At 38.2% G+C, this 24,168-nt stretch overlaps 1 protein-coding gene across 5 annotated transcripts in view; it reads left to right on the top strand.

The window, feature by feature from the left end:
• SLTM (SAFB like transcription modulator) overlaps positions 6,076 to 24,168 on the top strand; it is a 43,570-nt gene continuing 25,477 nt past the window's right edge. For 2 of the 5 annotated variants that reach the window (XM_018054274.1, XM_018054273.1), the window contains exons 1-5: positions 6,076 to 6,343; positions 7,309 to 7,396; positions 18,180 to 18,244; positions 20,873 to 21,070; positions 21,984 to 22,031. In XM_018054274.1, coding sequence (XP_017909763.1) covers positions 6,182 to 6,343; positions 7,309 to 7,396; positions 18,180 to 18,244; positions 20,873 to 21,070; positions 21,984 to 22,031 — 561 coding nt within the window. In that variant the 5' untranslated portion in view covers positions 6,076 to 6,181. The remainder of the gene's footprint in view (positions 6,344 to 7,308; positions 7,397 to 18,179; positions 18,245 to 20,872; positions 21,071 to 21,983; positions 22,032 to 24,168) is intronic. The other 3 variants (XM_018054276.1, XM_018054277.1, XM_018054275.1) reach the window with 2 other exon arrangements.

Raw genomic sequence — 24,168 nt, 5'->3', positions numbered from 1 at the left:
AAAAAGCAAGAGAGTTCCAGAAAAACATCTATTTCTGCTTTATTGACTATGCCAAAGCCTTTGACCGTGTGGATCACAATAAACTGTGGAAAATTCTGAGAGAGATGGGAATACCAGACCACCTGACCTGCCTTACTGAGAAATCTATATGCAGGTCAGGAAGCAACAGTTAGAACTGGACATGGAACAACAGACTGGTTCCAAATAGGAAAAGGAGTATGTCAAGGCTGTATATTGTCACCCTGCTTATTTCACTTATATGCAGAGTACATCATGAGAAATGCTGGGCTGGAAGAATCACAAGCTGGAATCAAGATTGCTGGGAGAAATATCAATAACCTCAGATATGCAGATACCACCACCCTTATGGCAGAAAGTGAAGAGGAGCCTAAAAGCCTCTTGATGAAAGTGAAAGAGGAGAGTGAAAAAGTTGGCTTAAAGCTCAACATTCAGAAAACGAAGATCACGGCATCCGGTCGCATCACTTCATGGGAAATAGGTGGGGAAACAGTGGAAACAGTGTCAGACTTTATTTTGGGGGGCTCCAAAATCACTGCAGATGGTGATTGCAGCCATGAAATTAAAAGATGCTTACTCCTTGGAAGAAAAGTTATGACCAACCTAGACAGCACGTTTAAAAGCAGAGACATTACTTTGCCAACAAAGGTCCGTCTAGTCAAGGCTGTGGTTTTTCCAGTAGTCACGTATGGATGTGAGAGTTGGACTATGAAGAAAGCTGAGTGCCGAAGAATTGATGCTTTTGAACTGTGGTGTTGGAGAAGACTCTTGAGAGTCCTTTGGACTGCAGGAGGTCCAACCAGTCTATTCTGAAGGAGATCAGCCCTGGGATTTCTTTGGAAGGAATGATGCTAAAGCTGAAACTCCAGTATTTTGGCCACCTCATGCGAAGAGTTGACTCATTGGAAAAGACTGATGCTGGGAGGGATTGGGGGCAGGAGGAGAAGGGGACGACAGAGGATGAGATGGCTGGATGGCATCACGGACTCGATGGATGTGAGTCTGAGTAGACTCCAGGAGTTGGTGATGGACAGGGAGGGCTGGTGTGCTGCAATTCATGGGGTCGCAAAGAGTAGGACATTACTGAGCAACTAAACTGAACTGAAACTACGTATTTGTATGGAACAAGCATTTTTATTATTTTCAGAGGGGACACATCTGATTTACCTCCTCTGTCATTACCTGAAGAGCTCCATTAGAAGGATACAATGATATAACTATAGCCAACAGTAAATATGGAGTCAAGCAAGGATATTTCATGATACAAAATGTTTTAAGGCCTACTTGAGGGCTTCCCTGGTGGCTCAGTTTGTGAAGAATCTGCCTGCAATGCAGGAGATCCATGTTCAATCCGTGGGTTGGGAGATGCCCTGGAGAAGGAAATGGCAACTCACTCCAGTATTCTTGGCCTGGGAAATCGCAAGAGGAGCCTGGTAGGAGACAGTCCATGAGGTCAAGAAGACTTGGGCGTGACTTAGCAACTAAACCACCATCACAAAGGCCTACTTGAAAGTAGGAGTAAGGAACAATTGACTTTGGGCAGGAAGATGGTAAACAGAGAGTAAGATGTCTCCAAAAAAAAAAAAAAAAACAGTGAATAGGATAAATTGGGGCTTAGCATTAGGAGGAAGGAAAAAACACTCTTTTCAGGGAATGCAAATAAACTTGGATGGAAAACAGATGTTACAGAAAAAATTGCAATAGGTTTGGAATCATCCTAGATTTTCTATTTTACTAACTCTATGTTTTAGACTACTTAGTGACATTTTTCTTTAAATTAAAACATTTTTTTTGACTGCACAGTACATGGGATCTTAGTTCCCTGACCAGGGATCAAACTCAGGCCCGGTGCATTGGAAGCTGGAGTTTTAACAACTGGACCAACAGAGAAGTCCCTTATCAACATTTTTGAACCTCAGTTTTCTCTTTCATAATATAAGGATCATTCTATCTTCCCTACAAGGGTTAGCTTTTCCTACTATAGGCTCTCAGAACACTGTATATTTCTTTCATCCCCCTAGCTACATTTGCAATTTTAGATGTGTTTTCATGATTGATTATGTCTTTAAAAAGACATCATCAATAAAAGATTATGCCTTAAAAGGCTGAGTGCCAAAGAATTGATGCTTTCGAATTGTGGTACTGGAGAATTGTGGTACTCCTTGGACAGTAAGGAGATCAAACCAGTCAATCCTAAAGGAAATCAACCCTTAATATTCATTGGAAGGAGTGATGCTGAAGCTGCAGCTCCAAGACTGTGGCCACCTAATGTGAAGAGTGGACTCATTGAAAAGGACCCTGCTGTTGGGAAAGATTGAGGGAAGGAGGAGAAGGGGGCAACAGAAGACGAGATGGTTAGATAGCATCACCAAATCAATGGGACATGAATCTGAGCAAACTCCTGGAGACAGTGAAGGACAGGGAAACCTGGTGTGCTGCATGCTGTCCATGGGGTCACAAAGAGTTGGACATGACTTTCCAACTGAATAACAACAACATGGGTTTCCCCCAACTTAATTTGAATTACTTCAAACTTACAAAAAATATAAACAGTATACAATGAACAACCTTCTGCCCTGCATCTAAATTTCCTAATTGTTAATTTTGCCTAATTTTGTCACATTCATCTCCCCAATTATTAACATCTTGCCTCAGTTATCGTAACTTATTTGTATGTTCTCTCTCTTCCTCTCACACTGCGCTCCCGCCCACCTTTTCCATTTGAAAATAAATTGCAGACAGAACTACACTCCACTTCTAAGAACTTTAGCAAGTATCTCCTAAGAACTTGGACATTCTAAAAAGTAACCATGATATAACACTCCATATATTTATCATTGATACCATAACACAATCTAACACAAAACCAAAATTTCCAGTTGTCCATTTAGCAGCTTTTTCAGTCTTTGATCCAGGATCCAAACAACAGTGATAGATAAAATTTAGTTACCATATTTCTTTAGCTATCTTTATTCAAGAAGTGCCCTACTATTTTTACTTTCACGATACGGTCAGAACCTCCATAGCCATGGATTCAACCAATGCTGGATCAAAAACATTCCCCCCCAAACTCCAGAAATTTCCAAAAAGCAAAACTTGAATTTTACATGTACTGATAACTCTTTATATAGCATTCACATTGTATTTAAAATCATGTATACATCATTTGCGTTGTCGTAGATATTATAAGTAATCTAAAGATGATGTAAGAGCTGCAGGAGGATGTGCACAGGTTATATGCAAATGTGCGTGTGTTGAGTCCAACTCTTTGTGGCCCCATGGACTGTAGCCTGCCAGGCTCCTCTTTCCATGGGATTTCCCAGGCAAGAATACTGGGGTGGATAGCCATTCCCTGCTTGGGGGGATCTTCCCTACCCAGGGATCGAACTGACGTCTCCTGCGGCTCCTCCTGCCTGTATTGGCAGATTCTTTACCACTGAATCACCTAGAAAGCGCAAATACACAAACACAGATTCAAATGGTAAAGAATCCGCTTCAAATGCAGGCAACACGGGTTCAGTTCCTGGGTTGGGAAGATCCTGCAGTGAAGGGATAGGCTACCCACTCCAGTATGCTTGGGCTTCCCTGGTGGCTCAGACAGTAAAGAATCTGCTTGCAATCTGGGAGACCTGAGTTTGATCCCTGGGTTGGGAAGATCCTCTGGAGAAGTGAATGGCAACCCACTCCAATATTCTTGCCTGGAGAATCCCCATGGACAGAAGACCCTGGCAGGCAAGATCCATAGGGTCGCAAAGAGTAAGACATGACTAAGCCCAACATGATACCATTTTATATAAAGGATTTGAGCATCCGCAGATCTGAGTATCTGAGGAGTTCCTGGAGCCAGTCCCTCACTGATACCAACAGACAACTGCACTGTTTTGAGAATCCAGATGAGTTATTTTGTGCAATGTTCTACTGCTAGATTTGTCTGATTGTTTTCTCATAATGAAGTTAAACATTCTTGACAATTTGGCAGGTGATGTGTCCTCCAGTGATTCAGATCTGAAAGTACAGGTCTCCATTTTAAGATAACTCCAGTCAGATTTTTTAAAAGACAAAAACTCGTTTATTCAACAGATAACACAATCCTTGGGTTAATATAGCCTAGAGAGTATATTAAAAACCAGAGATACCACTTTGCAGACAAAAGTCTGTCTAGTCAAAGCTATGGTTTTCCAGTGGTCATGTATAGATGTGAGAGTTAGACTATAAAGAAAGCTGAGCACCGAAGAATTGATGCTTTTGAACTGTGGTGTTGGAGAAGACTCTTGAGAGTCCCTTGGACTGCAAGGAGATCCAACCAGTCAATCCTAAAGGAAATCAACACGGAATAGTCATTGGAAGGATGGATGCTGAAGGTGAAGCTCCAATACTCTGGCCACCTGATGCCAACAGCAGACTTATTGGAAAAGACCCTGATGCTGGGAAAGACTGAGGACATGAGGAGAAGAGGGTGACAGAGAATGGGATGGTTGGACGGCGTCATCAACTCACGTGAGCTTGAGCAAACTCCAGGAGGCAGTGAAGGACAGCGAAGCCTGGGTGTGCTATAGTCCATGGGGTCCCAGAGTGGAACACAACTGAGTTACTGAACAACCACAAATGTAACCCCCCCCCCTTTACAAGTGTCCACAGAAGGTGAAAGCAATGTGGTGAGTGGAAAAGACACTGGCGTGAGAACTGAGGTTTAGAGCCAATTCCGTCAGTAATTAATTGTGGGTCCTTAGGTTAAACTCCAAAAAACTTCATCTATTAAAAAGAGAGAGAGGATTGAGCCAAAAGATTCCTAAAGATCCTTTGAATTCTAATATTCTATGACTGTGGGTCAACTTGTAATAGAGACAGAGGTGGATTTTTGAATCAGGAGACCGGATTTCAGCACCAGTTCAGCCACATACCAGCTATGTGAAAATGTACAAACCACTTAATCTCTCTAAGCCTTACAGAGATTTTCCTCACAGGGATCAGAAGGATTAGGGGTTATTACAAGTCATATAAACCATAAATACTTACCTGACAAGTATTATTGTATAATGTCCAGTTTTCCTCTTTTTGCTCTAATTAGCTAATGAGAAAAGGCAATCTAAAGCGACCCAGACTTCATCAATTTGAATTTTTAAAACCAGGAAATGCCAAGAATTAAGAATTAAGCGTCATATTCTGTTTATGGAGTTTGTAGAATAGTTTTAATCCATAAATGCTTTTGATTTGTTAGTCATATTGGCTAAAGTTACTTGTACAGCGTAGTCCCTCATAAGATGGTCATTGTTCCTGGAAGCCCAAATTTGACGGGAGAAAACAGTGAACAGGGTATATGAGAATGGTAACAAGTACTTACAAACCAAATTCATTTTTCAGTAATCAACTTTGTGTTGAGCCGCCAGGACCTCTGGAGATGACAACAAACTAAGGCTAGTGCAGATGGGAAGGTGTCCTGTTTTGTTTTGTGTTTTCAGTGAGATGGGCAGCCCTAGAATAAACTAAACCTCCTTGGAAAAAAAAAGGCATGTTTTCCCATGAGACGTCCCAAGAGTGGGACTTGTTACACAGGCCAGCCCCATATATTCTTTACATTAACCGCTCTCGAGTTCCTTTCCTGCCTTTGAACGGAACTCTGGGAACCTAGTTCTTTCGCGTACGGTGGCCACATTTTTCCGATTATTCAGCAGGGCCGGTAAAGTATTCCCCTGGAAAAGGTTTAGGGCAAGGACACGCCCCTTGGTTCGGGTTGAGTAACGCGCGAACTATCTATGACGAGAGTGCCCGGCGCACTGCTATTGCTCAAGACTCGAGACGTTGCCAGAAAATGTGTAACGAAGCGGCGGAGGAACGGCGGCACGGCAGACGTTGGTGCGGTTGAACGCGCCCGATCTCCCAGTCCTAGCAAGGGGTCGCACCGCCCAGGTGGCCGCGATCCGCTCCCGTGCGCGCGCCGAGCGCCTTCCCTTCTCCACCCCGTTAGTGCGCACGCGCGCCTGTCATCCGGGTGCTGGTGGCGGCTGCAGGTTGCGCCGGGGTGGCGAACAGGGGGCGGGGCCTGCGGCTCATTGTGCGCAGCGCTGCGCGGCGCCGGCGGCCGGCGAGGCCTGAGTCGAAGTTGGAGCCGCTGCCGCCGCCCTGCAGTTCACTCGCTGCCTTGGCAGCGCGCCGCTCTTCTAAAATGGCTGCCGCTACCGGTGCTGTGGCAGCCTCGGCCGCTTCAGGTCAGGCAGAAGGTAAAAAGATCACCGATCTGCGGGTCATCGATCTCAAGTCCGAGCTGAAACGGCGAAACCTGGATATCACCGGAGTCAAGACCGTGCTCGTTTCCCGACTCAAGCAGGTGAGGCCCGGCGAGGTCCGGGAAGGCGAGCTTAGGCCGCGCCTCGGAGCCCCGACTACCGCCGCAGCCCCTGGCCGCTCAGCCTCCGGGGCCCACGGTGCGGTGCTGTGGGGAAGTCCCGGGCGTCGCCCGCGCGCGCGCGGGGAGAGTGAGGACCCTCCCGCAGCACCCCCGCCCCCGCGCGCCGGGCCGGGCCTGCCAGGGGCCCGCGAGCCGCCCGGGACTGGCCGCCGTAGCCGAGCGCGCCTCTGCCTCCCCCGGGACGTCCCCGCCAGGCTGCCGAGGGCTGCGGCCGGCCGGCGCGGCCTCCCAAGGGCGATCGTGGAGACCCGGGAGGCGCTCGGTCCCCAGTCTTTAGAGATGGTGAGCGCGTGCATTTCTTGGCCTCGTAGGGACTGGTTACTTTGGTGACTTCTGCAAAGTTACCGTTTAATTGTGCCCAACCGTTTTCTCCCCATACTAGCGGGGAATTGGTAGTGGGATTTGATGGGTGGGTAAGAGAAAGGTTTGTCCGCTGGGTTTTCAGGTTTTGCATTAGCACAATAATTTGCTTTTTCTTCCCTGATTATCTTTTTGGTTTGAGTGAGCGTTGGAATTATAGTAGAGGAGAACTAAGTTTGCATTATAGACATTAGGGAAGCTCCTTTTCGTTCTTTACTTTCGTAGCTAGCAACTTTTTTGCAATTGAGAATATTTAGAGTTTTGTTCAGTATGATAATATGTGATAGTTAATTTTCTCGACTAGGTAAAGTGTAAAGCTCCATGTGATTTTTCTACCTAGTGATATTTCCTCCTGAAAGTTTCTCTCACTTGTTTAGTTTAATTGCTCCTTTGTGAAGTTGGTTTATGAAATGACTGGCAATTCTAATGTCTTGAGGCTTGAGGTTTGCTTTTTTTTTTATTTCGTTTTTATAAAATAAGTTTAGATAGACTGTGTAGCATATTAACTTCTCTTTCTAATGTAGGCTATTGAAGAGGAAGGAGGCGATCCAGATAATATTGAATTAACTGTTTCAACTGATACTCCAAACAAGAAACCAACCAAAGGCAAAGGTTGTTACGAGTTATAAACATATTTTAAAATATATTTTGGTTATATAACTTGCCTCTGCTCTTATGCCACTTGCCCTGTTGATATAGTGCTACTCTTTGCTATTTCCCTCTGGCACTCTGCCTTGTTGGGTCAAGGAAGAAAAGTACTGTTGCCAGGCTTTGGGTGACTAGTAGCCCTTAAGATTTGGCTGAAGTTGTCCTGAAAGTGAAACCAGTTCTTGCTTCCGAATAAATTACAAAGTCAAGTTTCATAATATTTCTTCCTTCATAGTGTGAAGACCTGAAGAATAAAATATGGTTTAAAACATGTCTACCTTGCCCCACAATTGGCAGAGTATTGATGGAATTCCTACCAAATCTTTCACCTTGGCTCCTTGCTGTTTCCTCTAGTATATTAAAATTTTATAAACTTTGTGTTTACTATTTTGTTTGTCTTGGTGAACTTAATTTGCATTTAGGCCATTATACATTCTAATTTTCAGTAAAACTCAAAAAGACCTCACCAATCATACTAACAAGGTAGGGGAAAAAGAATCCAAAAATCCATGACTAATCAGCTTTTAAAAAAAGTTTTAACTCACAGGGATATATATATTAAAGATGCCAATTTTCTAACTTTTAAACTAGGCAGGAATATATTTCTGGGATGTGGTGATTTAGTGAATAGGTAAAGGTGGTTTTAAATTAACATTTTAACAATGTAAGTGGGGCTTAGATATGTTTAAAAGGTTCTAGCTGGTGAAATCCTTATTTGAATGACTACGGATTTCTCGCTTTGTCCCATAAGGGACAGTGTTAGAGGGTGGGCATGGTGTGGGTATCTGAATCCTGGTACCTACCTACAATTTCCTTGCAGCTGCAGCATTTTAAAAACCTAACACTCCTTACTGCTTGAAGTGATCGATTTGCTACTCTCTGCTGTAGACCAGACTGATTACAACTGCAGTAAAATGGTTGAATGGAATAACGTTGAAAAGAAGGGAATAGTCAAGTGTGAGCTTAAGCAATCTGTATGAGTATCAGGACCAGCGACATCTTGATGGTATCTCTCTATGCGAGTTTTCCTACCTTTGCAAGAGTCTCCTGTTTGTGCCAAAGGAAATTAAAAAGGGCTAAGAAGCATTTCCAGGAGAGGATGGGAATGACTGGTGGAAATGGAGTTTACAGGAGTTAGAAAATTACCTTGAAGATACGTGGCTTTCCATTAATTCTTGCTCAGTATATCAGCTTGAGAGATACATTTCCCTGTGCTTAGAGAAGCATGTTGAGAAGCCTCTGCCGACAAACCCAGAGGCAATTTCAAAATGAGGAAGCCTAAAAAAACTCAGGAATAAGTACATCAGGAATTTACCCTGTTTCTTATAGTGATTTCTTATAATGATTTTGATTCATGTCATTTATTTAGCACATTGTGGTAGTTTGATAGATGTTGTATGTTCACTATGGTCCCAAGTTATTCAAGCTGATTAATGACTTAGCATGTAAAGTAAATCTCATTTATTTATTTTCACCTACTTTTAATTTCTGTGTGTATCCCTTCCTTTTTCAGTCGTTAGGAACTTCATCTTACCATTAGAAATTAATTCAGCAATAAACCATTTTAAGAAGTTTTTCAGTATACACATGTACATACGTATATATGTATATGTGTATAAAATAAGTGTTAATTTTTCCCTCTTGTATAGATTATAAGGATATTTGAAATTTAATTTTTTGATAACCCTATGTTAAGGTATCTTATGGTATTTAGTTAGGAGTTGCAATATTAATTATTTGTCTGCAGCAGACTACAACTGAGGACTTCATCAGACTCATTCTGGGACATGTGTGATAAATAGTTCTTGTCTCCTTGAGTTCCATTTATCATTGTTCTCAAAATCCTATGAATTACAAAGAATAAAATGTAAACCCCAAACTAAGAACCTGGTTTGAATTAATTTACAGTTAAGATGCTTATAAATAAGATTATTTTAAATTTTAAGTTTAGAAATAACTTTTTAGGCATCAAATTTGAATAGGGAAACTTTAAAATAAGGTTCTTTGTGCCACATCTTATTTCACTTAGTATCTGTCTTGAAAATAATTTTATCTTGATCATATTATTTTTCTTTCAGTGGGTCTACTTCTTTTTTATAAAAGTGGAAAATTTACTAGACCATCTGTAAGTGTCTCTTAATTCTGAAATTTAATAATAATCTGTAACCAGGAGCCAGAAGAAAAATTCTGTTGAGCTAAAATAGATATATAAGGAAGGAACAGGAAAGCTCATAGTTCCTCAGTTTGTATAGATTTCTTCAGCTGAGCATACTAAAATAAAATAGGAAAAGAATAAAGAAAGGGTTTACTTAGAGGCAGTCATGTAGACAAGACCAAGATAAAACATTTAGTAGCTTGTTAGACAAAATAAATAATTCTTATGATGATGTGGCTTAATGTAGCAAGTAAAAGTTAAATGGTGTTGAATGATAAGGTGAGAGAAGCTTCCTGGGTCTTAACATTTCTTAGGTGAAATATTAAGCTTGTTCTCTTACAAGTGCAGAGTCCCTGTTTCTTAAGAAAATTTTTTGTGTTAAAATGATTGTGTTTTGACAGATTAAAGGAAAAGGAATCTGCATTCTTAAGTATTTTGTGGGATATTTAAAAAATACTGTTATTATAAGCACAAACTCACAAATTTGTAACAAATGTTGATAATGTTATAGTGAGTCCAAATATTAATGACTAACGTATTTGTAAAAATCTATCTACTTGTAGTTGTTATGGTGAAATTTGTAGCTTAGATTGGTTCTCACTTCTGAATCTTTTCTCATTCTCTTTACTATGTAGAAGAAAGCTTCACCAGTGAGATTTATGGTCATTATTTGGGTGTGTGTTAGAAAGCGGTTAAACAGGTAGAACTAACTCCTCATTAGCCTCTTTTAGAGATTATAGATGTAAACTTTCTTTTGGTTCACTTGTAAATAGCATATCATTCTTTTGGATTTTCAACCTTTAGAGTCACCTAAACTTTGGCAAAAGTTACTTAAAGTAGTTAATCAGTGCAGTATTCAGAAGTGTATATAGTCAGTATTTAACTGAATTGAAATTCACAATACTTTTAAGTTTTTAAAAATCTGATTTGTTCCCACTATAGAGTATATTTTTGGGTTACAGGTTTATCCAGACATAATGCCTGATTAATGTGTGTAAAGTACCATACTCAGTATACACAATCAGTATAATTAATTACATGTCTACTCTGTTAAGCTTTCTAAAATTTGTATGCCAAGTAAAAATATAGTGATCAACCACATAAAATGAATTTAATATAGTATCATAGTAAACTGTAACTTTTTTTAACTGTAGTATGTTTGGATGTTAAAGAAATTTTAATCAGAACTGTGGCATTGAGAAGCATTCTGAGGCCAAAAGTGTCAAATTTTTTTGGGTACCTACTGGGCTAGAAGCTCTGTGAGGGTAAGGACAGTCTTTTATTTACATTAGTTTCTGTAATACCTAGCAGCTCACTTTGCGCATAAGAGGTGCTCAGAAAATACTTGTTGAATGAATACCAAGGGTCCTATGATGACTTTCATAACAACTGCTTTGAAAAATATGTCTTCTGGTGATTACTTTAACTGCATATTTCTTTGTAGGAAGCACCGTATCAGAGATTAATAGTCTTTACTGTCTTCTATATGATTTTTCTTTTTAAGGTCCCTTTCTCAAAAACACTAGTGGCTTCTCCTTAAACACTGATACGTGAAATACAGTTACTTTTAGAACACATGAATCATGGGCACCTGCCTTTTCTCCCTTACCAAGTTGTTGCTGTGTTGGAAAGCCTCATAACTTTTGCTAGAATATTGTCTGACCTCAAAAGTTGTGTATGTCATTTTCATTTCACAATCAGGCAGTTTTACCTCTGTTCTTAAAACCAGCATTTGAACTATGCAGTTGTATATGGTAGATTATGTTTATTATCAAAGTACTTTTTTACTTTTATTTTATTGTGTCAAATATGGTGTGTATCAACAATCTTGGTGGAGAGAGAGGTAAAATTTTCTAGTACTTTAAGAAAATGTCTTTCTCCCATGTCATTCATCTTCCAGGCATTTTGAATCAAGGGTAGAAGATTCTGACTTTCTCTTTCATGAACTCATGTAAAATGAAGTATGAATTGTCTAGGAATTAGAGGAAAAAGCAATCATTATTACCAGTTGGTGGCATCAGAAATGACTTTAATGAAGAGGTTGAATAATGGCTTAGGATTTAAGGCTGAAATCTACTGATTTATTTAAGATCTCACATATGACAGTAAAAGGGCCTCAGTGTGGTGCAGTTCCAGGAGTTAACCGTTCACACCATAAACTCCACAGTCCCAGTTAGCCTCTAGTTCTGGTATCCTGGAATAGTTTGTAGTATGGCTTTACAGAATTGTTTTCCAGATCATAAAAGTGAACTGTTTTCACTTTAAAAACTAGGTAATCCAGAAAAGTACAAAAAAGTGAAAATTGCCCATAATTCCACCACTCTGACTTTATGAGAAGTTACATTTTATTGATCTAAGCTGTATATGTACATGTGCACGTACTTTTAAGAGGTTTATGTTTAAGGATTTGTTTTTGTTTTTGTTTTTTACCTTTTTGAGAACTAATACAAGTTTATACCTACTCTAGTTGTTTTGTGGAAGGTAGGCAGAATTTAAATTTTTTCTAGTCTGGAGAATCTGAAAATAGTAACCTTCCTCATAGTCTTATTCCATCTTCTTTGGTTACACTCAATCTAACCTACATTTGAGTCATTTAAGTTTTAAAAACAGATACCAGGCTCCTGCCCCCCAGAGAGTTGGTTTTGTTTACTCTTTGGGGGCCCCAGGAATCAGTATTTTCTAAAAGTTCCCCAGGTGATTCTCAAGCAGCTAAAGAACCACTGGGTGCTCTAGCCTCATTGAAACAGCGTCATTTTCATTCATCCCTTTCTGCCTGTTGGTTAGTTCTCTATACCTTACACAATTAGTCTCTATTTGCATATATATGTGATTAATTCTCTATACAGTTTTCAGAAAACTTTCATATTGCTTTACTTGATTTGCACAAAATGCTGAGAGTTAAGCAGTACTACTTTCTTCTAATTGATAGGATAGAAAAGTAATCCACTAAGAACTCAGTTACATTTTTGCTGCCTTTGAAAATCTTGTGCAAATGTTCACAGGTGTGTGTGGATGTTCAGTTTGGTTGTCTTTAGATGATAAAGTTAAGAGATTTTTAAAATATATGTTTGGTATTTTTCAGATTTATTTTATTATATGAATATAAACTATCTTTATGGTAGACTTTTTAAAAATAATAAAATGACCTATGGGATGACTGCTATGTTTAAGACAATATGCAAATCAGAAATCTGATTTCTTTAATACAAGAGAGGCTAAAACACATATGCAAACAGTTAACAGAAGACAATAGTACATGATTATTTTAAGATTCTGTGCAGTTGGGGAGAGGCTGTTGCTGGAAACGCTAACGCTATTCTGTTTGGCCTGGTCTCTGAGTCTTATTCCCTCTTCTCCAGCAGAAATTTTGTGACTGAACCTTTTCTGCGTTTCATAACTTCCGTTAATATTTAGTGGAAAAGTTACTCAGCCACAAAGTTTTTTGGCAAATTACTTTAAACTCTACTTACTAAGTAGATTTTTTGTTTTGTTTTTGTTTTGGGAGGTATTTCTGAACTTGAAGAGGAAAATTACCAACCCTTTTAAGAACATAAGGAGAAAACCAAATTTTCATCTTGAAATCTATATTCTTAATTCTGAAACACAAGTATTCTGAAAAGTTTGGCAAAAGTGAAGCTATTTATAATGTTATTTCCGTGATTAATTGAGAGACTGGTCCAGAAGCCATTGGGAGGTTTAAATTAATAATTGGTATATACACTATTGTACTCTTAAAATCTGACAGTTCTAAAACATGTCTGGCCCCAGTGGTTTCATTAAGGGTTTGTGGACCTATACAAACTTATGATGCATAAATAAGGAGGTGTTTTAGCATCTTCTTCCTTTGGTGTATTTTTGCTTTTGACTCTATAATCGTGCAAAGAACATTGCAGTGTATTTTATGTAATTTCAAGATAGCTGTATGTTACTACTATGATAGTTTGAGATGTGATAAGTAATTTTGCTTCCATTTTTTATTTTGCTATTCAGACTATCTTTTTACTCAATTTCTTTTTTAGTTTTGTTCCTCAAAGCATTAGTTAGGTGTCTGTTTACATTGCACTTTCAGCTAGCTTCCTCATCCTGGTGGTGCTGCTTTCCTTTGGACCAGTTCATATTTCTTTGGTACATGCCAGATTCCCTGAAGAACAAAAGATTCATTTATTAGTTTGTTATACGACATTTCATAGCACAGGCTTACATGGGAGATGAGGTATAAATGGTTACTGACTGTACAAAGATGTGTCTAAGCTGGTGGTGCTTGTTGAATTAAGTGGGGTTTGATTTTTAAGTTATTTCTTATCTGTGACATCATAAAAGTTAGGAATCTGTAGATATACTTTGTAGTATCATTCGACTCCAAGTTTATAGTCCTTACTGACAATACGGGGTTGTACATGATGCTGATTTGATTGGCGTGTCACAGTGAGGGCTGAATAAAAGTCTGAACTCTGTTTACTGCTAGCGACCAGCTTAGAAACTGCATCATTGCCGTTCAAGACCTATATGATGCTTGTTATACAGCACTGTACTAGGTTCTGGGCTGGATGATGAGCATCGTAGCTGTCTGAGAGGTGAATTGTCTTTGTATGGGGGAGGGATGATACTTTTTATAGAGAAAGAAATTACAATATAGTTGCTAATTGAGCATGTGTAAATAAATGCAGTTAGATTATGAGAGCAGTCAAAAATTAGTGCGTAAAATGTCAGTTTATTATGTGCCTGTCAGATTATTACTAGTTTCATTAATGTATGTGTGAAAAATCTGGTCCTTTTAGTTTTTATGTTTATAAGCTGCTGACACATTGTGTCCAGTGCTTTCATGTGATACAATTGTTAAAAACAATAAAGGATAGCAATTTGGACCTTTCTCTGTATCTCTGCCTCTTGCTGCCTGTTTGTCATGGGACAAGTTACATAATCTCTGTGACTCTCTCATTTTAAAATTTTACAGATGTGGCTTGTGGAGCCTCTGTTCATGCTAAAAGAGATGACATTTTTAACTGCTGGCACCTTGTAGCTAATGCTTTTGTCGTTTTTGAGGAGTGGAGTAGAGCCGGGTTTAAACTGAAGCACTGCCCTTACTAGCTTTGTAATCTGATTAACTTTTCACTATTTTGTAGAATGGGGCTAGTTAAGAGGATAAAATACATGCATTGATATATATGGAGCATGTGTCCTAGTGCCTGCACTGTGGAAGCTGCTTAAGCAGCGGTAGTGACTGCGTCTGTTGTTTTTGTTGATGTAGTGTAATTTAGTTTTCCTTTAAGTAAATGAAAGCAAGTGAAACTCGCCATGGAGTGTGCATAGTATATGTAGCTTGTTATGCTGAGGGCTTCCATTTCAAAGATGGTGTCTATACATTGAGTTAACCACTTCTTACTAAAATAATGTCTTTTAAGTAGGTCATAGTAAGATGAAGTGGAAAGAATTTTAGTCCTGGAAATGAAGAAGCCTTGGCTTCTCGGTCTGACAGTGCCATTTACTAGCCTTGGGCAGGCTGTGTAACCTTGGTTCGTTTTCTCTTTTGTAAAGGTGTGATTACTTGCCCTATGTACTGTGGGGTGTTAGAAAAATATCACGAACTTTTTTTAAAGTGCTTTGCAAATTGTAATGCATTTTATATTTATAAAGAGTAAATAGTATTTGCAAATGATCTGAAGGAATATCACTCAAAAGCTCTGCTCTATAGGTTATTTGGTGGTGTGGGTGTTGGGGGTGGGTGGTGGAATCCTGTAGCTTTAAAAACTTATTTCTTCTCAAAGCTTTAAGGTTTTATATTGTGGTGGTGGTTGTTCAGTCACTCATTCGTTTCTGACTTTGCAACCCCATGGGCTACAGCATGTCAGGCTTCCCTGTCCATCTCCTGGAGCATGTTCAAACTCATGTGCATTGAGTTGGTGATGCCATCCAACCATCTCATCCTTTGTCATCCTCTTCTTCTCCTGTCTTCAATCTTTCCTAGCATCAGTTCAGTTCATTTCAGTCCTCAGTCATGTCCAGCTCTTTGCAACTCCATGGACTGCAGCACGCCAGACTTCCCTGTCCATCACAGACTCCCAGAGTTGCTCAAACTTGTGTCCATCTATTCGGTGGTGCCATCCAGGCATCTCATTTTCTGCCGTCCTCTTCTCCTGTTTTCAATCTTTCCCAACATCAGGGTCTTTGCTAATGAGTTGGCTCTTCGCATCAGGTGGCCAAGTACTGGAGTTTCAACTTCAGCACCACTCCTTCCAATGAATATTCAGGACTGATTTCTTCTAGGATTGACTGGTTTGATCTCCTTGCAGTTCAAGGAACTCTCAAGAGTCTTCTCCAAAACCACAGTTCAAAAGCATCAATTCTTTGACACTCAGCCTTCCTTATGGTCCAGCCCTCACATCCATACATGACTAGTGGAAAAACCAAAGCTTTGACTATATAGACCTTTGTTGGCAAAGTAGTGTCTTTGCTTTTTAATATGCTGTCTAGGTTTGTCATAGCTTTTTTCCCAAGAAGCAAGTGTCTTTTAATTTCATGACTACAGTCACCGTCTGCAGTGACTTTGGAGCCCAAGAAAATAAAGTCTGTCACTGTTTCCATTGTTTCCCCATCTATTTGCCATGAAGTGATGGGACCAGATGCCATAATCTTTGTTTTCTGAATGTTGAGTTTTAAGCCAACTTTTTCACTCTCCTCTTTCACTTTCATCAAGAGGCTCTTTAATCCTTGTTCACTTTCTGCCATAAGGGTGGTGTCATCTGCATATCTGAGGTTATTGATGTTTCTCTCTGCAGTCTTGATTCCAACTTGTGCTTCATCCAGCCCAGCATTTCGCATGATGTACTCTGCATAAATAACCAGGGTGACAATATACAGCCTTGACGTACTCCTTTCCCAATTTGGAACCAGACTGTTGTTCCATGTCCGGTTCTAACTGTTGCTTCTTGACCTGCATACAGGTTTCTCAGGAGGCAGGTAAGGTGGTCTGGTATGCCCATCTCTTTAAGAATTTTCCACAGTTTATTGTGATCCACATAGTCAAAGGCTTTAGCATAGTTAGTGAAGCAGAAGCAGATGTTTTTCTGGAATTCTCTTGCTTTTTCTATGATCTGTGATAGAACAGTTTAGTAAGCTCTTTCTCACCTGATACTGTTTCATTTTTTAAGGAAGGAACATCTCCCTCATTGCCCTTGTAGTAACTTCTAATTTGTGTTTTCTCTAAAATACAAATGCCACTAAGTTCCACATTTTGTTTCTCTTTTGTTTTAAGCCCTCAGGGATATGAAGACCTCTTTTACCTCAGTGGATAAAAGAAAACTCTTTACTCTTCATCTTTTCACATATCTGGAAGAACCAGTATCTTGTTCCCTTTTTATCTCTCATTCATGGAAAGGATTTCCAATTGGGATTAGATGGAAGATAGGAGCTGGTGAGGAGACATGGGAAAGGGAGTTAACCTAACTTTTTTTTTAGAGTTACCTCACAGCCAAACTCTCTCTCCTCTGGGGTCATGGAAGCTTGAGATAGGTATGTGGCAGTTCCTGTTTTAGGCCAAGGAAAGGTTGATTAGTTGGTTTCAGGAGAAGACATCCATTAACATCTCAAAATAAATAAATTTTTAAAAAATAGTAAAATTTTAACAGCTGTGATTTTTTTAAACAGCATTTCTCATACATTATGGGTTATCTAAGTAGATTTTTATGGACTTGCTTGAAAACACAAACTTTTGGCCTTGGATCTGTGGAAAATTTGTGTGTGTGTGTGTGGCATGTTTAGCCTTGGATTTGTGGAAAACGTGTGTGTGTGAGGCACTTTTAGCCTTGGATCTGTGGAAAACGTATGTGTGTGTGTGTAAAACATTTAAAGAATGCCAACCACCAATTTTCAAAGTTTTGAAGTCAGGGAGGCCTGTAGTCTATCTGGAAGCTGTTAACAGTTTTTGGTCTGAAGTAATTTCTACTTGCCTTAAATCAGTTAAATCAGTCATCATGTTAAAGCACTACTTAATATTTAGGCCTTTGGAGAAACACAAAATAAGCATAAAAGCAGTCACTGTACTTAAGGTATTTCTTTAAATGGTGAGCAAGAGGTATCCGACAGAACAAGGCAGTATATCATCAGCTGATCATGGATTGTGAGGTGTCAAGTGTGAGAATTTTATTTTAGAGAAAGCTTGTTGACAAGAAGAACTTAGGAAGGCTTTATGGGGGATCTGAGTCTTGAATTTAGCTATCAGATGTCTGGTTATATATACAGTTAGTACAGTACTGTTGAAAGTTGATGCTACTTCTGGGAGAATTGAAGATAGAGAATTTGACTGGTGTAAAGAAAAATGGATCATATGTCAAGTCAGTGAAGGTGATGGGTTCGTATGCAGGATTAATTATTTGCACAGTTTATTTCAATGAAATGCAACAGCATGACATTGTTCATAAAGCTTCTCTTTTTTGGTTTGGGACAGCTAGGGCCAGGTGGTTTATAGCAGTTGGCATTTGCTTTGTCAGATGATTTGGGAGTGGAGAGTGATACCTCGGGGTAAACTTGTCTGAATGTTTTTTGCTCTTAAAGTAATAAAATATTGGTTGTTAGCCCATTTTCCTTCTTTCGCAGGTAAAAAACAGGAAGCAGATGAGTTGAGTGGAGATGCTTCTGTGGAAGATGATGCTTTTGTCAAGGTAAAGTGTTAATTACACAGGTTAAGATGTCTGTTTTGAGCCTAGTATTTTGCATGAGGAATTCATGCATTTTGCTTTAACAATAGACACTGAAATATGTTGGTAAATAGGTATAGAGACAAATAATATTGTCAGTCTTACTAATTCTCATAGTTGAGAAATATAATAAATAACTTTAGTTAAATGAGACAAAGCAAAGAATGTTTGTTTGGGGAGACATAGGGGCCAGAGGAACAGGTACAGGACAATTGATACCTTAGTTCCTGAAAAGGGTACTGCCCATCACATTTAGCTTTTGTATATATTAATAATATACAGAAATCAGATTAATATAGTCTTTAAAATGGAGAAAGTTGCTGATATATTGCTACTTAGTGAAGATCAGATTAAGAAATGTGTTTTGCCCATTAAAGATAAATAAGCCAGGTCTTTATTGGTTTAAAAATATATTTTATTTTAAGAATGTCCAACTAGGAGAACAGAGTATGTAATTTTAATTGAGGTTGTGGCAGTTCAATATACTGTTACTTTTAATCATAGTTTTTATTGTTGTTCTCATTTTAATGAAATGTGATCTATTGACTGATCATTAGGTCTTAAGTAGTGTGGCATTTGCAGAAATTATTTAATGAGCATAGTTCGTTTTAAATTACATACATTTACACCACATGTATTCTGTTTTCTGTGTACAGTTAGGTCATATTGCCATAACATCTCGGATGTCTGTGTGGTCCGCCATGAAGTCAGCTCATGTCCCTTCACTCACTCATTTCCTACCATCTAACTCTCTACCCTCCCCCCACACACAGGCTGCACAGGCACCATGTACCTCACTCTTTGTATCTTGCACTTTGACGGCATGCACAGAGAGAAAGAGATGTTTGGTTGAGGAGTTAGCCCTGAAGTCAGGTAATTCAGGAAATATGTGCTCAGGGATCCATTAAAATGGGTGATTACGTGCCTATAACCGGCTTTTTTTGAGCCTTTAAGGGGTGTTCAGTCTTTGTATTCTGTTATCCTTGTGGTATATCTTCCACTAGGTTTATTCCTTTGCTCTCATTTCTCTAGTTGTCTTCACTAGTGAGTGTATGATTAAGTCAAAACTATCCATAAGCTGGAAAAACATTATGACTTAGTAAAAACCCTTTTAGTTTTCAAATTTCTAACTTCCTTTCAGCTCTTCAGTGCACAAAAATGCACAAAAATGTTTCAGTCATTTAAAATGTTACGAGGAGATATAATATTGCTGTCTTATATGTACCACAAAGGATGCCTTTGTGTAATTATTAAATGAACCTGGTCATAATGTCTAAAAGAACAAAAGGACTTTTACAAAATTCTGTTTAAATGTATCGTTACTTTTATATTTCTTTTTCCCTTTGGAGGTATCCTCATTTGTGGTAAATATGATAGAAAGAAAGTGGATATACTTGCCTTGTTTCTCAGAGTTGGTAATTTTGGAATTTATACAGTGATGATGGTGGGTAAATATCACCTATTGCTTAGATATGTGAATACTATAGAAATTACTTCTGCCTGTAAGTGAGGAGAATAGTCAAAATCGTCACTTGAAAGTAGGTGAAATTCCCTCAGTGACTTGCCTTGTTTTGTTTTTTGTTCTGTACCAATTCTTGTAGCATCATATAACCAAGCACCTCCTCCACTGTCAGTTCCCAGTGTCCCCCCACTCACAGGCAGATAATAAGCTGGTTAGACCTGCTGTCCCAGCGATGACCTGCTCCCCAAGCACTGCACATTCCACACAGTCATGTTTCTTCTCTGTGCCTACCTTCCCAGAAATTTCTAGTCCCTCATTGCAGTTCCTCTATGAATAATTAATAGTTATACCCCTACACTTTTCCCCTTTTAACCCAGAAACCTTTAAATCTGTTGTTTAACGCCTTTAAATCTCACCATGAGAGTAGGAAAGGAGGAAGAATGTCCATTGCTTTTAACCCTTTGTCTGCAGTTAATGAGAGAGGGAACTAGGCTGATTGTTGCTTTTCTTTATTTCTACTGAGGTACCCTTATATCCATAAACTTTAAGAGACTAACCAATATTCTTTGCTTCACAGAGAGAATCCTAATCTATGTTCCCCTGTTTAATTGGCTTTGTGGCATGGTGGTAGATTTCAAAACTGATTAGTTATTTGCATATTTGTAAGAACAGACATTGGTGTAACAGTTGGGATTCCTTATTATAAATTAGAAATAAAGTTTATATTATCATGTATAAGATGTCCACAGTCTTTGAAGGTAAGCCAAACTGTGGCGTGTAGAAAAAAGAAGTCATTTCTTTGAAGCCATGTCTTATAGGAAAGCTCATAGGATGTGACTTGGTAAATATTATAACTGGAACTTGAGAGCAATCCAATTAGCATATATTTATTTCAGTGTAAGTGATTTGGGAACTCAGATGCACAGTATAATGACCTTGGTATTAGACCCCCCTCTAATTTTAAAGGCACAGTTAGTACGTAATATAAAATTATTGAACTTTGACTTTGGGAGTAATGTCAAAATATGATAGAAGTGAAAGCATTTAGAGATGTAAATTACCAAAAAGGTTTGGTGGATAGCCCGCAGTACTTTGCCTCGAATTGTATCAAATTTTCTTACCATTAAAAGGACTGTGAATTGGAGAATCAAGAGGCACATGAACAAGATGGAAATGACGAACTGAAGGACTCTGAAGAATTTGGTGAAAATGAAGAAGAAAACGTGCATTCCAAGGAGTTGCTTTCTGCAGAAGAGAACAAGACAGCTCAGGAATTAATAGAGGCAGAAGCAGTAGAAGACATAGAAAAAGAGGACATCGAAAGTCAGGTCTTTAGCCAGTTTTTTTAAAACGTGATACAGTTAAACTAAGTACTAAATAATAAAAAAGTATTTTTCTAGTTCAATGTGGAAGTCACAGAACTTTCAAAAAATATATTTTTAAAGTTACTTATAAATCACTCAAAATCCTGCAATCTAAGATGACCTTTCAATTTTTGCTTATTTTCCGCATATGTATATGTTTTTACCTAGTAGTTATCATGTTACAAATTGCTATTTAGTCTATATATTTTCAGATAATATATAATGACTTCAAAATTCATACATTACATCGTAATTTACTAGACTGTTTTCTGGGTGTCTAATAGCTACTCTTTTAATTTGGGATATTTAAGTTTTAAGTTGTTTACTATCCCACTATGAAAGTGTACCAATTTAACACTGACCTTGCCAACATTACCAGATAGTAAGTTTTTTTTCCTACTTTAGTAGATGTAAAACATTAATTTGCATTTATTTGGTTATTATCAAGGGTGGGGAAATTACTTATGAAAGTTTGACTTAAAAGCTTTAAAGATATAATTTTTAAATCTTTTCTTTGAATGAAATAGACCATTTGTCCTGCTTTGAAGCATGTTAGTACTACTTAAGAAAATCAGTGGAATAGGGGGTCAGTATTCATGCTTAGAACGCTATGTTCTACCTAGCTTAATAAATGAAGGGCTCATGAAAGACTTGTTTCTAATTCTTTTTTTGGTTTCTAATTCTTTTATCAATGTGACTAAGCTTTTATGTTGGCATAAAAATATAGTCTGAATTATTAAGCATTGGCTTAATACCCATGGTATCCATAGACACTGCACAGAACATGAGGCAAGTGATAATCGGGTGTAGCATAAAAGCATTCTCGTGTTACCCAGATATTTTGTAAAGCAAAGCTATTGTATACCCTTTTACTTAGGAAATTGAAGCTCAAGAAGGTGAAGATGATACCTTTCTAACAGCCCAAGTAAGTTTACATTTAGTCCTATGAATATGATATTGTTGGGTGGAAGGGCTTGGAAAAGGAATCTCATTTTGACTTGATAATTATTTAATTCATAAAATTGCCTTAAATATAATACTGAGTTACATGGTATATACAAAATACTTTAAATTGGTGGTTGAAATTTCTCTTGCCGTGGAGATAATTGAAAGTTATTAAAATAAGGTTCCTACCATTCTCAAAAATAGAAACAGTCTATCCTTTTTCTAAAACATAAGTCTAGTTATCAGTTTTTTGGAAAGCCTTCACACTCCTTGATTTTTTTTTTTTTTTTGTGGTCACTTTGGTATGAAATCATTTAAAAGTACTGATATCCTATTAAAGCTTTAAAATTTTGTTAATTTAACACCCCTATGATAAATATAGTATAAGAATGATAAAAATCTGTTTAAGTAATTTACTTGGGATATGTGTATGCATGTGGGTATGTGTGTGTATGTGTAGAAAATGATTTCTCTTGTGTATTAGATTTTGGTTTTGGTCTATGTGATATGCATAGTGTACATTTTAAAGCATGATGTACAGATGCTGTAAACAGACATTCATAGCTCAATTTCTGTATTAAAAATTAGCCTTTGTCTTTTTCCCATTTGTGTACTCAAATGTACCCTCTTTAAATAGTATACTTTCAAATAGAGATAGGGGTTCCCATTCCCTCTGTTTACTAGATTTAGGAAAAATAGTGATCAGGTGTGCTATTTCCTCACTGTAATATTTACTGCAAGGGTATATAATGTGGTGTATATTCATAGCCTGCTTAGCTGATTGCCTCTGGTCACTCCTTCTTTACCCCAGCTCTCTTACATTTGGAATGCTGGTGAAGCTGTATATTGGTTCTCTGTGTTCATTGTAATGGGAGAAATTGCATTTCTGGGGGAAATGTTTTTGGTAGTTTGGAATATTCAGGAAGGAAATGTTAGGACAGTGGAAGTCTGTAGACTTCCCCCCATACTATCCTCAGGTGTGTTCATTTTTGAATGATAAAAAATAGGTGAGGAAGATTAACTCCCAAATTGGAGGAGTACCTTTTCTGGATATTACTAATTTGCAAAAAGGTAGAGTTGAACTCTTCATATTCATTGGCAAAAAGTTTTTAAATTTTCATCAAAGGCCTCTCCTTCCGTTGCACAAGTTGGAGTGTGTGAAGGGTTACATCTGAGTGTCCCCATTCTCATAATAGATAATGTATGTATTATAAAAATCTAACAGAATTATCTTAAGGAATGAGTGCCTTTTTAAATTTTTACAAACTTTTATGGGCTAGATTTGGCCTTGCTCTCCTATTCCATCATGAGAGTGAAAGAACCTTTATTTACTTTTTATCAAAGGGCAGGTTTTGCTTATTGTGTCAGGGAGGTTACATCTTCAAAGAAGTAAAATGACCTTTTCTCCTCTTCCTTAATGATGTATGGTGAAATATGTAGAAATAAATATGAATGTGTCTCCATTCCATCATGATTTTGATGCTTCTAAGCATGACTAATGAATGTGTTGTCTTATTGTGCATGTTAAGGAATACTGCACAGAGTATTCCAGTTACACAGCTTCTGCTTTAGCAGTTCAAGGGCAGTATTGTTTCATCTATTCCTCCATTCACTTTTCTTTTTCTACACTATTTTGAAACAAATTCCAGACATATTTTGCCTTAAAAATCCAGTGTATATCTCTGAAAGAGAACTATTTTATTTTTTACATTATTATTCCTAATATATGATTTTTTTAAAATATCTTCAAATGCTCAGTTATCTTTTTTTTTTTTAAGAAAGTTTTATTTGAATCTTTATTTGTGTGATGCAGATAAGATTGAGATATTGTGATTGATTGAAATGTCTTTTAGGCCTCTTTCAATCTATAGGTTTTCTGTTCATCTCCTCCCCCCTCCACTTTATTTGTTAAAGAAATTGAGTTGTTTATCTTATAGAGCAAGAGGTGGCAAAGTTTTTCATTAAAGGCTAGGTGGAAAATATGTTAGCTGTGTGGGCCTGGGATCTTCCCTGGTGGCTCAGACGGTAAAGCATCTGCCTACAATGCAGGAGACCTGGGTTCAATCCTTTGGTCGGGAAGATCTCCTGGAGAAGGAAATGGCAACCCACTCCAGTAT

Source organism: Capra hircus, chromosome 10 (genome assembly GCF_001704415.2).
Source record: "Capra hircus breed San Clemente chromosome 10, ASM170441v1, whole genome shotgun sequence".
Classification (NCBI taxonomy): domain Eukaryota; kingdom Metazoa; phylum Chordata; class Mammalia; order Artiodactyla; family Bovidae; genus Capra; species Capra hircus.
Note: the sequence above shows the minus strand (reverse complement) of the source record. Positions and strands in the feature narration are given on the sequence as shown.